Here is a 17,817-nt window from a genome sequence, read left to right on the forward strand (position 1 = left end):
GATTATAATTAATAAAATGAAAACATTATACTTCAATTTTTATCACTAGCATTGAGCCCTAAAAGTAACAGAACCCCTCAAATGAAATGCTCCTTCTATCTTCTCTGAAACACAAGACTAGCATTAGTCAGCTGATTTAAGCACGAGTAATCAGATTCTAGTTAAAACTGTACACAAATGCAAACTCTTATAGCCAGACAAAGCTAAGGATGAAGTCTGACCCCCCAGTTTCTGTCTATAAAAATATAAGGTCTGTTAGGTGGTTATAGAGTTGCAATGTAATGGCATCATGACTAAAGAAGAAATTATCACACAAACTAAAAGAAAAATTAGGGCTGCCACTTACCCGACCGTAATCATAGAATCCATCACTAATTATGTTACTTGATGACAAATACCCAGTCTGGCTGTATTTCAGAGACAAGTGGTTGTTGAGCAATTTGTTATGAGCTGCCTCACTGAATTTATTTTTTCGACTTACTGAGAGATTAATTTCTTCAAGGATATCTAAGGCCCTGTCAACAAAAGGAAAAAGCATTATTAGCTTTATACAGGCAATCCAACACTAAGTTCTCATTTATATACCTAGCTAAGATCTTGAAGGAAGAATTCAGACGGAAGGTTAAAGCCATCCACTCTTTGAGATAAAGTGATACTGACAGAATGATGAAGACAGAGCAGGCCTTTTAGAGAACATATATGCCACGTAGTAACCCATATTCAAACAGTTAAAAAGGACGCTCAGAAAAACGGTTCTTCATTTAAAGCAAAATTAGTGTTGGACTCCAACTGTTTCAGCTCACCAGGAGATAGATACAAAGAATAAAAATGGTTAGAAATAGGGTAAACCTGTCCGTAGAATCTTAAAACCCTATTTGCTGATATGCTAAAGGCAACTAACTCATCTGCTGGTGGTGAGGAGAGCAGATTTGGGGAGGCCAGTTAACCGCATAATTCTAATGACAAGGTTTGGGTGGGGAAGAGAGAAAAATGGAGATGGTAGTTTGGGCGTGTCCATCTTATTTTAGCTTTGAAAGTCAAATAGGATTGTGTTTAGCAATAGTAGAAGAAAGTGAAAGAGAAGCATTTATCAAGATAAAAAAGTGGAAGAGGAAACGTGGAAGAGGATTTCGTAAAGGTGGTGAGGGAAAGCGCTAAGTGGAAGCGAGAGGAAGGGACTCAGTTTCCGCTAGGCAGTCCCTTCAGAGGTAAGGCCGGTGCTGTGACACGCAGAGCCCCTGAGCGCTCTGCAGCCTGAGGGTGGGAATGCAGACTCTGCTTGACCTTCTTTGGGCCTCAGGAGTGTGCTTCTTCATCTTCTGCTCTTCATCTGAGCCAGAAACTTGAGCCAGCTCCACTCACCCGAGCTTGCATAATTCAAAGGCCATCAGCTCCTCATTGGCGCAGACCATTACAGCCCAGCTGGCATTCTTTCTCACTTCATCATTCTTGGAGCGCAGGAGCTCGACCAGGGGCTCCAGTCCACCTGCGTTTCTTAACTAAAAGTAGAAACCAAAATTTACACATTTTAGAGTAGAGGAGATAAACATTTACGCTTTAAAAGAATCTCATTATTTGATTGTTAAAAGGTTTTAACTATGTGAAAACATTTTAGGTTGTGTCTATATTTGGATTTATTAAATTCAAGGAAAACCATCTATTGCAAAACCTTACAGACAGGAGCCCAGTTTTCTGTTCAAAGTCAAGAAGAGACGACAGTAAAGCAGTCGAGGGCGGTCATCATGATGTTCCATGGGGCGGGGACCGGACAAACAGCCTATCGTCTCACTGCCTACAAGTGGGACGTCCTGTGTTCATCCTTCTGCTCCTCAACAAAGAATGTTTGTCTGGCCCTGTGGTCAATGGAATAATGGTCCCCCAAAGACGTCCTTGTCCCCTGAAGGGATTTTGCAGGTGTGATTAAGTTAAGGATTTCGAGATGGGGAGGTTGTCCTAGATTATAGGTGGGTCTAATTTAATAACAAGAGTCCTGACAAGAAGGAGATGAGAGCGCCAGGAGCAGAGAAAGGAGATGTGTGGTAGCAGAGACTGGAGTAACGCTTTGAAGATGGAGGAAAGGGCCACAGACAAAGAAAGCAGGCAGATGGGAAAAGCTAGAAAAGGCAAGAAACAGATTTTCTCCTAAAGTTTCCAAAAGGGACACAGCTCTGCTGACACCTTGATTTTAACCTATAAGACCCATTTTCAGATTTCTGGCCTCCCAAACTGTAAGATAATAGATTTGTATGGCTTTAAGCCACTCAGTTACGGCAGTAATGGGAAACTAATACAGTCCCCAAGGCTGGGCAGCAGGAACTGATGCAGGCAAGTGCCACCCACGTCACTGGACACTATCGCCAAGTCAGCAGAGTGGCCAAAGCAACATGGAAGCAAGTGCCTAGAAAGAGACCCATTTTTGTTATCCCTGCAGTCTTCTCTTCACTTCTCCAAGGAGTGAAAAAGAGAAGAAAGAGAACAAGGAATTGGACAGAGTTACATTAATTACATTATTAAAAGAACTTCCTCATGTATAAAATTATTCCTATCAGAAAAAAAAAAATATTTGACAGAGCTCTTGTCTCACTGTCCAAAATGCAATATGGTATTATCAGAACCTGGAGGACAAAAAGAATATTCTACCCGTCTCTATGTGTATTATCTGAAGACAAGAGCCCTTGTGGGGTATGATCCACTCTCAGTCATTTTCTTCTCAAATGTTGGGACTCTGGGAGGGATTACACATCAGCGTATATAACTTGGACTGCTTAGAAGAGTTTTCTCGAAGCATCTTATGCTTAGCAGACCAAATTTCTGAACATCTTTATTTCTGAGTATAATACAAAGTTATTTAACCCCATGTGTTCTTTTGGCAAAGATCTGATTCATTTATTAATGCCTCCATTCATTCCTCCACTTACTCATTTACTAATTAATTTAACAACTGTTTATTAAGCACACACATATGCCAGGTATATATTAATGACACAGACACGGGGAGAAAAACCTCAATTCTGTTCCTTGGAGACTCAAGGAGTTTATGGTCTTTCATACAAGAACCATACAATGCAAAACGGAGGACAAGGAAGGCATGTATAGGGCGCAATGGAAGAAGGATGAAGACGCACCCAAGTTTGAGGACTGATGAAAGGCCCCATAGGGGACAGGATGGCTGAGCTGGGTTTTGACGGAGAAACAGGATTTTATTCGGTGGACAAGAGTGAGACTAGCTTTCCAAGCAGAGAAATCAAGGAGGTATAAATAAGAGAAGAGAGCATACTGACAGAATTACAGATATTTCTGGAGTGTAGTTACTCCTGGGAAGAGAATTTGGGCTCAGGCAGGTGGATGCGGATCGTCAAGAGCTCTTGCATAGCACGCTAAGCAGCTTAACTTTCACCATGAGCACTGGCATGCCACTGGGCACTTGTAATGATGCAAGGAGGGTCATACATTTGAAAGATCAGTCTGGAGGCAGTGTGGGGACGAGGAGGTGGCAGGGTAGGGAGAGCAGTAAAGTCAGTTGCAGTATTCCAGGAAATAGAGGACTACTCTGCAAGCTGCGTGGAGGTGTGATCAAAACCCTTTCATTGATCACCATGTTGCCAATGCCTGCCATATTGCCTGGCACACGGTAGTTGGTAAATAAATATTTGGTGTCCATCTTACCACTTTAAGGACGTATTGAGTCAATAAGAACAAAGAAGGAGGATAAAATAGATATCTTAAAGACAGAGAGAAAAGATTTGTTAGTTGTCTGAGCAGACAGCATAGTGTGAGAGCATGGGCTCTGGACTCAGAAAGATTTGCTCGCCTATTCCTGACCTACCAACTTACCAGCTCTGTTTAAGCACATTATCTCTTTAAATCTCATTTTCCTCATCTCTAAAATGGGGACTACAAACATACCTATTTCAAGTGAGGTTTAAATGCATTTAAAATGCTTAGCACAGTGCCTGGTGCATGGTGAGTGCTCCATAAATGTTAGCTATTGTTATCTACATTGGGGAGAGAGGAACAAAGTCCTAGGCTGTTTGAATGAGTGCCATATGACAGATAAATATGAGAAAGGCAAGAGAAAAAGGGATGATTGTGGGTTTATATAAAGTGTCTTATAAATAGAACCAAACACTTTTATATGATGGACTTGTAAAAAGAGCAATTCTATATTTTTAAATTTTGAAATACAAGAGAAACGCAAGATTATGTATAACCCATATGTATAATTTAAAGCATCATAGTAAAAGGCACACTTGTTTGTCTACCATTCAGCTCAAGAAATGGCACATTTCAATGACCTTGAACCCCTGCCTGCTCCTCTCAATCACATCTACCCTCTTAATCCCCCAAGAGGCCACCACTTTCTTGAATTTGGGTTTAATCATTCTCCTGCTTTTTTGATAGTTTTGACTTATACGTACATATGGCTAAACAACATATTGCTTAGCTTTGCATATTTTTGAGTGTTATATAAATAGAATCATAAGTATGTACTCTTCTGCAACTTGATTTTGCTCAGCATAATGCTTGTTGAGATTCAGCTCTGTTGATGTCTGTAGCCGCTGTTCGTTCATTTTCAGGGATGTGAGATCCCATTTTATGAATATACCACAAATTTATTTATCTATTCTCTTAACAATTGGACAATCAGTTTGTTTCCAGTTGTGTAGATATTATAAACAACACTTCCTGGTGCACAGAGACAAGAGATTGTCATAAGTACATACTTAGAAACAAATTATAGAGTACACTCATCTTTTTTGCTAGATAATGCCAATTTGTTTTCCAAAGTGTTGCACCAATTTTGAAGGACTTAAATGATGAGTAGGTTCAAACACTTGAAAATGTTTCCAATTAATCTATCAATATGGTACGGACCAGAAAAACAAGAGAACAATTGTTACTGAAACTCTCACCTCTGTCCGGGCCTCAGCATCACAGGCAGTTGCAGCCACAGTGAGAGCTGCTTTGCTCTGCACGACCGTGTTGGCAGAATGCAGCGGGCCGATGAGGGCGTGCATGATGTCGTGACTCTGTATGTTTACACGCAGGGGCTCCTGCATTGCCATGTTTGTTAACACTGTGGCCGCGTTGGCAACAGCTCCATCTCGTTTACTGGACAGGATGTTTATTAATGGTTCAATGCCATCAGCTTCGGCAGCAGCACTGGGTAAATGAAGGAGAAATGAATGTCATTCATCCGTGTTCGAGAAATTATCTTTGGAACGTACAACCAAGCTGATAAAACAAATGAGTACATAAAGACAATTTTAGAAAGGAATTAATTACAATGTGATGAGCCCAGAATTGAGGCACTAGTGATTTAAATGGAGTCTGGGAAAATGTCAGGTATAAATGAATTTAAATAATCCTTTTCCTACTTCTACAGCTTTTGGTTATAGAAAAATGTATGACTACTTCTTAGAAACCCTGCTACAGCTGTTCTTTTGTTTTTGGCTCCCCAAACCCCAGTACATGGTTGTATATCCTAATTGTGAGTCCTTCCAGTTCTTCTCTGACGGCCACCACCAAAACATGGCAACTGACAGACAAGTGGTGTGGTTCCGCGACTGGGAACTGAACCTGGGCCCCTGAAGTGGTGACTGTGCCGAACTTTAACCACTAGGCCATCAGGGCTGGCTCTACAGCTGCTCATTTTTAACTCAGTGATACTTATAAGACCAGGAAATTCTATTGAAAGAAAGTCTATTAAAATATTCCTAGCCAGTAGGAAAACAAAGCTTTAAATAAGAGGAATGAGCGAGCATGGCAACTCTTGATTAAGTTAAAATTCTTTAGTCTATCTTCTTCTTCAAGTTAAGTTGTTAATTGTAGGCAGAGGTTAACATATTTGAAGGCAGCAAATCATTTGGGAGGTGAACGTTGCTTACGCAAATTAAACATCAAAGATCAAAGTCATGATATTGACATAGATAATTTCAGTAATGTAGGCATATTCAGTTGTTAAATTTCCTATTTCTAGTGTAAAAAGACTACAGTTATCCATTATATATGAACATTTCCTCACAACGAGGAAGCCTAATCTTCCTTTTAAGAATATCATACTTTCTATAGTCCTTGCTTTGCAATCATTTAAAAAGCTCATAAAGTAGTAATAATAAAAAAGGGATCATTTTAACTAGTGGAAGACGATTTAATTATGTTCTGTAATGTTTGGAACTGCTTCAAATAAGAGATGTTCTGAGCAACAAGATACATAGAGCATCCTGCTTTTAAAGGAAGACCCCAAATTATGTGTTAAAAAGTGACTTAAATCATCATGGTAACAGAGGCAATGAAGACAATAAAAACATACTTGAGACTCCAATAACATGAATATCTCTTTATCTTTTCATTTAAGATTATATTAATAACCAAAATTTAAAAGAACAAGTGAGGATATATGATTTAGCCCATCATCTTGTATTCTGATGAATTAAATTGAAGTTGGTACTGTCACTTAAATTTGCTGATCGGAAAGGAGAACTGACAACCTCAAGAGCAGAAGTTATTGCAATTGTCCATCAGAAAGCAGAAAACAAATAAAATCTCCATCAGGAGGCTGGTACTCTAGGTGAAAGGAAGCTGTGATGGAGGCACAGACCAACTCTGAAGGAGACTGGACCACAGCGACTGGGCAGCAATGAAATGATGAGAGGCGGCAGCTCTGAGAATGGAGGGTTCCACTGGTGTTAACCCTGAGGGCACCTCCCAGCCCTGGCTTGCAGAACACACACCCTACTGATACCCAGGCGAAGTCAGCGCCTACTTCCATTTCTCCCATAGTCCATCCAGTCTTTGGTGTATATTTAACCCTTCTTGCGCTATCTCCCACTCTTTCTTGGGGAAGACATCCCTTAAAAGTAAAATTTGGTTAAATGACATGTAACCAAAATTTCCTCCTATAAAAATGTTGAGAGGAAGGCCCTGCGTCTCACTTTGATAGCCTGAGGGCCAGCATTTAATTTCCTTTCCTAGGGGATAAAATAAACACTCAAGATATTTTCACTTTCAATTCTCCCTCCTATTATTAATTGACATGGTGGTCGTTTGATTTTATGAACAAGGGAAAATTTGGAGGCCCTACCATGTTAGTTTACCAGAAACTTCTCTTATTTTCACTTATAGTTGAAACATTGAAATTTTCTTAAACTGCCAGCAAAAATTTTAAATTATGCATATATTCTAGTGAATTAATATATACTTAGACCTTTTCAAAGATCATTTTGTTTCCTTTGACTTGTTTTTCAAGCACTTGATGCAATCAGTCCCTTAAACCAAATACTTTGTAGTTTTTAATCATTATAAACATGCACAATTCCTTTGTCTCTCAGTGGTTTTTCCTTTGATAATGTTTCCCCTTCCTTTCTTTTCTTTTTTTTTCTTTTGGTGAGGAAAATTGGCCCAGAGCTAACAGCTAAAATGTTACCAATTTTCCTCTTTTTGCTTGAGGAAGATTGTCGCTGAGCAGAACATCTATGCTAATCTTCCTCTATTTTGTATGTGGGACACTGCCACAGCATGGGTTAATGGGTGTTGTGTAGGTCTGTGCCTGGGATCCGAACCAGCAAATGCCAGGCCACTGAAGTGGAGCATACGAACTTCACTACGCCACTGGGCCAGCCCAACATTCACTTTTTAAAATGTCTTGGAGAGTGAAAAAAGAGCACACAATGGAGGTATTTCAGTGGTATCCATGATGGAAGCCAGAAGTATTTTAGGTAAATGCATACCAGTAAATCCTCAAAGGCTTTGTCTTTTGTGATATAAGGGGGTTTTTGGAAAATTTAAGTGAGTACATAGGATCACACTCCATCAATTCAGTTTCTCTTGTTTATAAAACACGTGGGTCCTGGAGACACAGGAATTCTCCTTAGGAGTACCTCTGCTCTGGACCCTTCTGCTTGGGTTGCTTCCTCCCTTCTGTACAAAGGCGTAGTTTTCCCTGGTTCATTTGTATCTCTACCTTCTGCCTTTTCTTTGCTCTTTATGGAGGCAGTAAAGGGAAGTACATAAAAACCTAGCTGCTTAAAAAACCAGAGATTCTGGTACACGGTGGAATACAGCTCTTACTAAATTGAACTTAACTGCCAGCACGGGAGAACAAATCCCACACGCACAGCTGGGAGAACAACTTGCATTATATGTACGTATCTGCCCAAATTTGCAATGTGCAGCTCTGTTTAAGTGTAAAAAGCTTAACAGACTAAATTATTATGGCGGAAAAAAATCAAGCTATTATTCTTACCTTAAAAAACGAATTTCATTGATAGAAATAGAGTGCAGAATCTGTCCTTTTTTTTTTTTGAGGAAGATTAGCCCTGAGCTAACATCTGCCATCAATCCTCCTCTTTTTGCTGAGGAAGACTGGCCCTGAGCTAACATCCATGTGCATCTTCCTCTATTTTATATGTGGGACGCCTGCCACAGCATGGCTTGATAAGCGATGTGTAGGTCCAAACCTGGGATCCAAACCCACAAACCCTAAGCCGCCAAAGTAGAATGTGTGAACTTAACCACTGAGCCACAAGGCTGGCCCAGAATCTGTACTTTTTTTTTGAAAAAAGAATTGCATTAATTTTGTGTCTTTCAAACCCAAGACATTCTGTTTTATTTTTCCCTGTGTCTAATACACACACAAGCTGAAGCCTGTCATATTTTAGAAACACATTTCAGTTTCCTAGATAGTATAGCATTATCCAAACGAATGGGACAGAAGTCAAACTGCTTTGTTACAAAATCCAAAATTATAGGGCCATATGTCGTCACAATAATCTGAAAATATTTTCCGATATTTACTATCATGAGTCTCCATCCTGTTGGAATTTAATCAAGCACAAGTTTAAAGTGTAAACTGAAAATAACCTAAAAACCAAATATAGAAACGGATAAAAACAGCTGTTGATATCTTTTGAGATATGTAAATAGAAGTGAAGTTTGACATGTCTTGTGTATCCATTCTATTACCAGGTCCTGACTGTTGTCTTCCATATTTCTCAAGTCTCTCTCTTTTCTAATCTCCATCTCTCCCACCGAGTCCAGTCCAACATCCTCTCTTATGGATTGATATAAACACTCTCCCGGCAGGTCCCTCCTCTCTCCCTTGAATCCTTTCTCCATCCTACATCTAAGGTGATCTTTTGAAATAATAGATTTAATCGTATTGCTCCCCTACTTAGAACTTACATGGTTTCCCATTGGTCGGCATGCAGCCCCAAATTTCTCACGCCGCCCTGAGCCCTGCATGCACAGATCCTGGCCTCCCTCACCAGCCTCCGCGCTCTCCCACGCGGCCCCGCTCCTCTGTGCTCTCGGCCTTTCTGGCAACCTGCAACATGCCAGGCTCTGTCCTCCTCAGCGTGTTCCCCTGTGCCAGCCTCACTTCCCGACATACTCTTTTCCCGGATAATTCCCATTCATCTCTTAAAGTTTGGCACAAATCTGTCTTCCTCAAGGAAGCTATCTTGACCCCAAAACTGGATTAGGTCTCTCTTTTCCATGAGCTCAGAGCATTTGCTTGCTAAACATATATATAAATATATATATTTCTTTTCTTTTTGTTTAAAGAAATGACGTTTTGGCACAAATGTTCATAATCAAAGAGCAGCAACGATCTCGCAATATTATTTTATAGCACTTGTTATGGAAAGGAATTCAGCACGAAGTTTTTCATGTAAGTCCCCAAGCACACAATGAAAAACCCCCTTACAGCACAGACACGAAGAACATTGGTAAGGAAAAATTCAATTACACAAATAGTGTCTACTTAAGGCTCACTGAAAACACTATGCTATTTCATGGCTGTGTGTCTTTGCAGTCACGTTCTCTTTGCCAAAACGCCCTTCCCAACACACACACCTCTGCTTGAGGAACTCCAGTTCACCTTCAAAACCTGCTCAACCGCCCTTCCTCTGCCAACGCATCCGTGACCATTGCTGCCCCTCCTTGTTAATCGCTCCCTCCTCTCTGCTATGTCTACACCTGGCGCCTCCTTCTTAAGAGGCAGTGCGTGAGTCTTATTCATATCCCCGGTGCCAAGAAGATCAAGATGTTTTAATTGACTTGAATCAGCTCAAGGGGCGTGATGAAGAAGACCTCTGCAGGTGCGAAGGGTGGAGGGGAAAGAACTCAGCTCAGCAGTAAGTACGTTTGCGAGAAGGGACAGGACCCAACAAAATTGGGCTCTCTCCTTGCGTCACTTCCAGCTGCTCTTGAAATCAGTTTCCTTCCTCCCCACCCTCAATGACTCTCGAATTATTCAGGGAAGTTATTGTGGAGTTTAATAAATAAAATCTTGTACTTTAGACAACTTTTTAGGGATATATCCATTTCATACATCAAGGGATGTCTGTCTATATTTCATCTTTGCAGACATCATTGACGGTTTACTTGGGTCGTGGCATCAGACGACGCTATTTGGTACTTCTCAGAATTTGATCCTTGCTACAGTGTGGAGGTTCCCATTAACCCATCTGCAGAGGCTGGTTACATGAATCAAGGGTGACCTTGGGCCGTACAGAAATCTGTTTAACAGAGCCCACATACAGGGTAATATGTGGAACTCAATGGAACAGATGGTAATATTGGCAATCAGGACCTTGTTTGTTAACAGTGATTACAACCGTTCCCACCAGCATGACTTTTCACATGTCTCCCTTCCTCACCAAAGAAGACGTATCGGCGGCAGACACATTGCACGTGGTCAGGAGGGTGGAAATGTAGCAGCAACTCTGGTAGCTGCCGTTAAGCCTCGCAGGCTCCCGGTGACTGCGTCCAGGTGCGTGGGGGCTGGGACACTGGCCTCCTGCTTCTCACAGCCAGATTTGGAATGCTGCAAACAGGATTCCTGACTGTCGTTCCAGCCACATTTTCAACGAAGGTAATGATCCAAGGAGTCGAGTGTGTGGGTAAAATTGATCAATTTCTGGTCTCAAACAGCTCTCACCCCACTGCAGCCCCACCACCGCAGAAGACGGAAATATGTGTCCCCAAACTCAGGCTGAACTCCGGGATTGACAAAGGTAGCCAGGAGAATTTGCTCCTTTTAAAGAAATATTATTTAAAGAAGCTCATCAGCAGTAAAGGAGAGAGTCACAATTAATTGCAGGCAAAAGCTTAAAATGGAGGGTGTAAAGTAACATGATTATTAAAGTAAAACCCAGCCACAGAAACAAATGCGTGAAATTTTGCATCCTATAGCAAAACAAGAAAAATGCAAACAAATATTTGAAAGTATGTGAAACCATATAGTCTCTATCATATTGCTGTCCCTTAGTAGGCTTGAGTTGGAGATTGTCAGAGCATGCTTTTCTGCTACAGTTGCTGTGATAGCGTGGCTTCTCAAGTGAGAAGTGCTAGTTGCAAAGAGACTAGGATGTGCTAACCCAGCACCTTCAGGTTTTTGTTACCAATTATGAGGCAGTCAATCAAAGTCTGGAGAAATCAAATGTAATCTTCTTAAAAGTGACACGGAATCCTTATTGACCTATCTGTTCCATCGCAATACTTCACTTCCACACATGCCGCCTTCTGTTTCAAAAGCTGCAAAACCTGCCAATAATTAACTAGCTGCCATCAGGAAAGAACAACTGTCTTCATTTTCCATGGCTGACTTGTCTCCTGATAAAACAGGAATAACGGTCAAGGTGTTAGAATATTCATAATAAATGGCTTGTGCGGTTACCAAGTGTTTCTCTTTCGCCTGGAAATCAGTCTATTTACATCTCTGTGGATGACGAGGGACACAATCCCAGAGTAATTAGAGATACTATGTTGCCGATTTTCTTAACTAAATAATAAGGGCGCAAAAACCCCTGGCACCTACCAGGAGGGGCTGATTCGTATCAGCTCTCATGTCACTTCTTCAGAGAGGTCTTTGACGAGCTCCAGGTCATTCCCCCCCGACCCGTTTTGCAACCCCAGTGCCATGCATGCCCTGCTCTACGACACTGCGCTGTTTTATTTAATCTACACTGTTATCACTTCTGAAATTACCTTTGTAAAATTATTCCTCTGCTGTCTGTCTCCCTGACTAAAATGTAAGTTTTGAGAAAACAGTTTCACAGACCCTTCATCCTGTTCCCTAAAGGGTCCCTACCACCTAGAACAGCGCCTGGCGCACAAAGAACGGCCAAGGAATGATGAAATAATCACAAAAGAAACCTAAATTCATAGATAATAACTTCCTTAGCCTTTGGGATAAAATGATAAAAGTGGTAAAGAGTGACCCCATCTAACTCCTAGTGCCAGTTGTGTTCCAGGCTCTCTGTGATACTGGAAGACGGGAATCACTCAGAGGCACAAAATGTAATAGATAATCTAGATTCACTTTTATTTTATAGTTAAGAAAGGTAAAATTTAGAGAGACTAAAATTTGCTGATGAAGCAATTCAATCAACAGACACAGGATGAAAACCAAGGTGTTCTGACTTTTTAGTCCCTTACATTTTTCACAAGTATCCACCTGAAGCTTTAAAAAGCACAGTATTTTCTAGAAAAAGGCTAGAATCTACTTGGTTCACTTTTTCATTCCTCAGGGAATGAGAAATGAGGTGGACTGTTGATGTATAGCATAGTAGGAAATTCTAAATGCTGGATACATTTTTTTTTTCCCCTCTTTCTTATTCTCTTTATAGGAGGAGGGGGAAGAGGCGGGGGAGGATGAGAGGACGGATAACGGGGTAAGGGACCTGGGAAAAAGGTGGAAGGAGGGTAGGAAGGAAGGAGGAGATGAAAGCTCCCTCCTGCAAAGCTGTCTGTAGGAGTTCAAGGAGCCCTGGCCAGTCCAGTCGGGAGAATTCAAAGCAATCAGGAAGGTGAAGGGAAACATTTTGGTGGGGAAGACCTGGAGAAGTTCAGAAAGCATTGGGCAGGAGGCAGAGAGAAAAAGTCACAGGGGAGGAGACTGAGTTTCAGCTCCTGCAAGCTCCCTATGGACGTATGTAGCAGACCGCGTGAGTGTCCACCCACCTCTGGGACCTTGGGCAAAGACTGTGCTTTTGTTTCCTCATTTGCAAAGTGGGCGTGACCATAATATTCCCTACATGATAGGACCGCTTTGAGGATTTACTGTCATATTCCATTTCAAGTACTTAGCTCCAGGTCTGGCCCACGTTTGCCAGCTACCATCGTCGTCATCATCCACTCATATTCAGTAAGCCACAAGGGCAGAGATTTTCCTTTGGCCTGTCTCAATTTCCTGGATCATGAGAAAATATGATCGTATTTCTAAATTTGCATGTGTGTATGAAATTTTCATTTTCAAACAACTTTTCAGCTAGACGGTCAAATTTCCAGTACTCTCAGGGTTAGAGCTGGGCAGTTTCCTCAGGAATCCCACCCAAGTCTTTCCCTTTAGGTGTAATCAGTGAGCAATAAAGGCCATTTCCAGAGGGAAGAAAAATCATGGAAAATGATGAATATAAAAAGTCAAGGATGAGTAAAAATGGAATATACATAGGTTTTTAAAGTACTGCTTCAAATTGAAAGGGAGAGTGAGAGAAAAATCACACAATAGAAAAGTATCCAAATTGTTTGCTAATTTCCTCTGAAAATCAGTAACACTGGAAATCAGACCTGAAAGAGGTGCCAGCAACTTTATAAGGTGACGCAAACGTCAGCCTCTGCTCTCTAGGTAATAAAAGCACACGGATAATTTTCTCACTGAAATTTCACAGGATTCACCTGGTCTTATGAAACTGGTAGCTAGTAAAATTCAAATTGTTTGTGAAGGTCGAGTAGGCATCAACTGACCTAAAATGGGGATGTGCAAATCAACTTGCTTTATTGCAAAATCCAGCTTTTCATTGTATATATTTTTTCAAATCCTGTGTGATTTTCCCTATCCATGACAGCCTATGTTATAGCAATGTTCCATCAGGCAGAGAAGGAATCGAGGCTCTAACAGGTAGAGATAAAAAATAGACACTCTATAAACTTGAGTGGAAAGAACGCAGGAATAATTCTTAAGTTTACCATAATGACTCTGCCCATCTATTTTATCTATTCATTTCAGAAGCCTTTTACAGTCATAAATAACACTTTATACAACTTCTTTGAGGTATCATCCTTCATACAAGAGTTTGAGACATCCTGAATACGAAACTGAACTTGGTAAAAGGTTTTGAAAATAGCTTGAGGTATCTCGCAGGATGCTCTTACCGTGAGCCTTCTAATTCAAAGGATGGAGCATCTTACAACAAAGCGATATAAACAAGAATTTTAAAACAAAATAATCTTTTCTATTACACAAAGTCGAGAGCAAAAAATCAACTCTAGATGCACTACAATAACAATGAGATGAATTTACGTTGTCCAAGTGTATTATATTATCCTTTATGGTTACATAGCAGGGCAGATATTCAGCCACCAGAACAACGAATGTGTGGAAACATTTTGAAATGACTGCACCTTACAAAGGGACGGAGACCAACGGAAGCATCTATTGACACACATTTAGCAGTAGAATATGGTCTCTCTAAAAGCATCACAATGAAATGCTTTCCGGATCGCAATCTTTTAATAATGTTTTATAATATTATTTTAGACACACTGGACAGTGTTTCAAATTAAATTAGTGTGCGTTTCGCTAAAATACAGAGCAATCCGTCTGTTACCTTTTCCCCTCCCCCATCTTCCTGCGAAACCGCCACTAGGGGTCAGTGTGAAGCCACGGTTCCCCTCACTGTTGGACGGGAAAATGGAACTGACAACATTTCCCTGCGGAAAAACCCTCGTGTAACAAAGACAATCACCGCACAACGTTAGCATTATTAAGACCAACCAATACATTGAGTCTATACCGTGAGTTTGCATTTTTCATGAGACTGCATTTTAATTTTGTAAATTACCGTGGATTATTTCTACGGCCAATGTTTCTTTAATAAAAAAGTATTCTAAGTGACCAGGTTACTTATTCTAACTGAACCTGTGCGTCTTGGCCAACAAGTACGATCAAGATCAGACGCTAAAATTTATTTTTCGAAGGGTGATAAGACACATCTCTAGCCATCTCAGAGGTAAATACCCCATCTCTTTCTATAATGGAATGGAGAGAAGGGAAAGAAACTTGCGGTATTTTGCCAACTTTGAGAGGTGGGTTTTTTTTCCTTCAAAGTGAGTGTGATCATTTACTGCGGTACAGCCTTCAGTGCACAGCAAAATACAGGCAATTCTAAAGAATAGCATTAGTCCATACTTAGGTCTACAGAGTAAAAGACATGGTAAAAATAAGTATACAAATATATTACCCTCCCCCAACTCTATTTAATGGGGTGGGAGTGGGAGGAAAAAATAGCCTTGAAAAGTGTTTTCTGTTTACACTAGAGAGATTTAACATTCTAAGAAGTCACTTATGGTCAGGCCCTCCCCTGACAGTACTGAAATGACTGACAGAGAGTTGGGTTGCTGTGGATAAATGAAGTATTGCCTTTTCTTGAAATACTCTACAAAGTTCCCTAGGTGGCATACCTTTTAAGCATCTTCTCTACAAATTCCATGGCTTTCTTAGACATGGGCCTCCATGAATAATTCTACTAGCTATTAAAATGATTCGGTCAATGCTTTATTTCTTTGTTAGTGAAGAGAAATATTAATACTGATAATACAAAATGACAGGTCATTCATAAATAATGAGGATGTTCAAAAGTTCCCAACGTACTCAAACATACATCCATATAATTTGGGAGCATTCTGTCTCTTTTTGGAGTCCCTTTGGGGTGTACTCCTTACTCAAATCCTCATTTCCTTTGCTGTGGTCCCAACCATAGGTCACACAACAGTAGGACAGTCCCTAGAGAAGAGCTCTTTGTCTCTGATATTGTGGAGGCCAGCAATGGCCCAGCAATCAATCAAATTTTTTCCTTAAGTAATCACTATGTGCTGCCATTTAGAACTTTCTTGAGTCACTGCTGTTGTGAGAAGTCAAGAAAGGATATTAAAAATAAAAAGGAAATGGAGATAATAAGATTTAAGAATCAGTGTGTTTACACATAGAGATTTGAGTATGTATTTTCTATAGCAAAACCACAGTTTTTACTTACTTATCTATAGGCATTAAAAATAATTGTAGTTACTACTCTTTGTATTTTTATTTTGTTCATTGTGTTTTATTTCCTAAAATAATTGTACCTTTTGAAAAATATCTAGTCAACAATCGTACTATTTTCTAATCTTTTCATAGTTTACCAATAGCCAAAATTTAGTTAATGTTGGCAAACAGAAATGAAAAACATTAAACCTTTTCATTCTTGGGATAACTTAAAAACTTTAATTCTGATCAGGTCCAACAGATGGCAGTGATGTTATAAATTAATAGCTTAATATACTCTTATAATATGTGGGATCTGCTCCACAGAAGAATGTCAGCCAAGAATAATTCTTCAGTACTGGCATAAACAGTGTAAAACTTTGAAACGACTAATTGGACAGAAGAGTACAAGGTAAATATAACAAGAAATTCTGCCAAAAATTGTATTTTCTATTTCAAAAATTAACAACTTTCTCCTTTCCAAAAAGTATTACAAAATGAGAATTGTCAAAAACATTAGTAGTGAACCAAGAAAGGATGGATAACAGTGTCTGAATTAACTAAATGGGGTACATTTTTATATAAAATTCATTATTGCTTCTTGGTTCCATTTTTATCTATTTCTTTCCATGCAGGTTGCTTTACCTTCTCACTTCTTACGTATTCACTTAAAAAATGATTTTACTTTTCTTTCTCCTTTTATCACCTTAAATAAGTGAATCTCACTGTTCTTATCCTCTTTTCCTATACCTTCAAATAGTTACTTTTATTCTTATTCACTGCCTTTTCAGGTTTTTATCCCTTTAAATGACCTTTATTCTGCAGATAATAAAGAATAAAAAGTATGAATAGAAGACTCTTACAGGTAAGTCTCCACTGTTGCTTCTGTGATCCAAATTATGCAAAAACAAACAAACAGAACAGTACAGATCACTTTCTGTTTTATGTTATGGGCGTTGGTTGACAGACCTTCTGTTTTTCACTGTCCTCCTTTTGGTTGTATTTTTGGTCTAAGCCCATTTCCCCTGAATGCCTACTATGGGATGGGCACTATGCTGGATGCTTGGTGTGTTACCAGTGAATTACACGAACAGAGGTGCTCCCTTCACGGGTGCTGGTCAGAGGGAGGGCCAGAAAATAAATCATAAACATAACGAGTGAGTTATGTAGTATGTTCGAAAATAATAAGCGCTATGAAAAAGGGCAGCAGGGAAGGGAGAATACGTGTGGGGGGTGCAACTCTAAACTCTGCAGTCTTGCTAGGCTTCCTGGAGGTGACATTTGAGCAGACTTGAAGGGGGTGAGGGAGCCAGCAGCGGGCATTCTGGGACAGAACAACATTCCACACAGAGAGGACGGGCAAAATACTTACTGGAAGTTGAATGAATGTACTTCCAGAACATACTCTATGACTTACTCTTCATCATTTTACTCCCCAACACTGGCTTATTTGTAAGTAAAGGGATTAGTGTTTGTTAGATTGTTTTTTAAACTACAGTCTCATTTATCCATAGCTCACATACCTGGAAACTTCATATATCCAGAATATATATGAGAACTCTCCAAAAAAGAGAAAAGAAATGGCCTCTGAGGACCAAAACACCATTTAGAGAAGCAGCCTCAGGCCCCACTTATGGCTTTTATATAAAATTTGATAAAGCTTGATTACCTGGTACCCAAGCTTTAAACTGACTGAAAGGAAGGGGTTTGAAGAGGACTTCAACAGGATGGCCCTGCCAATCCGATCTATGGCCAGCAGTGAAAATTAATACTGACAGCCTGCCAACGAGGAG

At 40.1% G+C, this 17,817-nt stretch overlaps 1 protein-coding gene across 9 annotated transcripts in view; it reads right to left on the reverse strand.

The window, feature by feature from the left end:
• The window catches only part of ARMC3 (armadillo repeat containing 3), a 91,096-nt gene that overhangs the window by 22,759 nt on the left and 50,520 nt on the right, over positions 1 to 17,817 (reverse strand). For all 9 annotated transcript variants that reach the window (XR_006890979.1, XR_006890980.1, XR_006890981.1 and 6 more), the window contains exons 11-13: positions 4,914 to 5,163; positions 1,363 to 1,499; positions 347 to 515 (exon numbers count right to left, since the gene is read on the reverse strand). Coding sequence is in view for 5 of the 9 variants with exons in the window: in XM_046678201.1 (XP_046534157.1) it covers positions 347 to 515; positions 1,363 to 1,499; positions 4,914 to 5,163 (556 nt within the window). In the remaining 4 variants the exon portion in view is untranslated. The remainder of the gene's footprint in view (positions 1 to 346; positions 516 to 1,362; positions 1,500 to 4,913; positions 5,164 to 17,817) is intronic.

The sequence above is a fragment of the Equus quagga genome, chromosome 12 (genome assembly GCF_021613505.1).
Source record: "Equus quagga isolate Etosha38 chromosome 12, UCLA_HA_Equagga_1.0, whole genome shotgun sequence".
Taxonomy (NCBI): domain Eukaryota; kingdom Metazoa; phylum Chordata; class Mammalia; order Perissodactyla; family Equidae; genus Equus; species Equus quagga.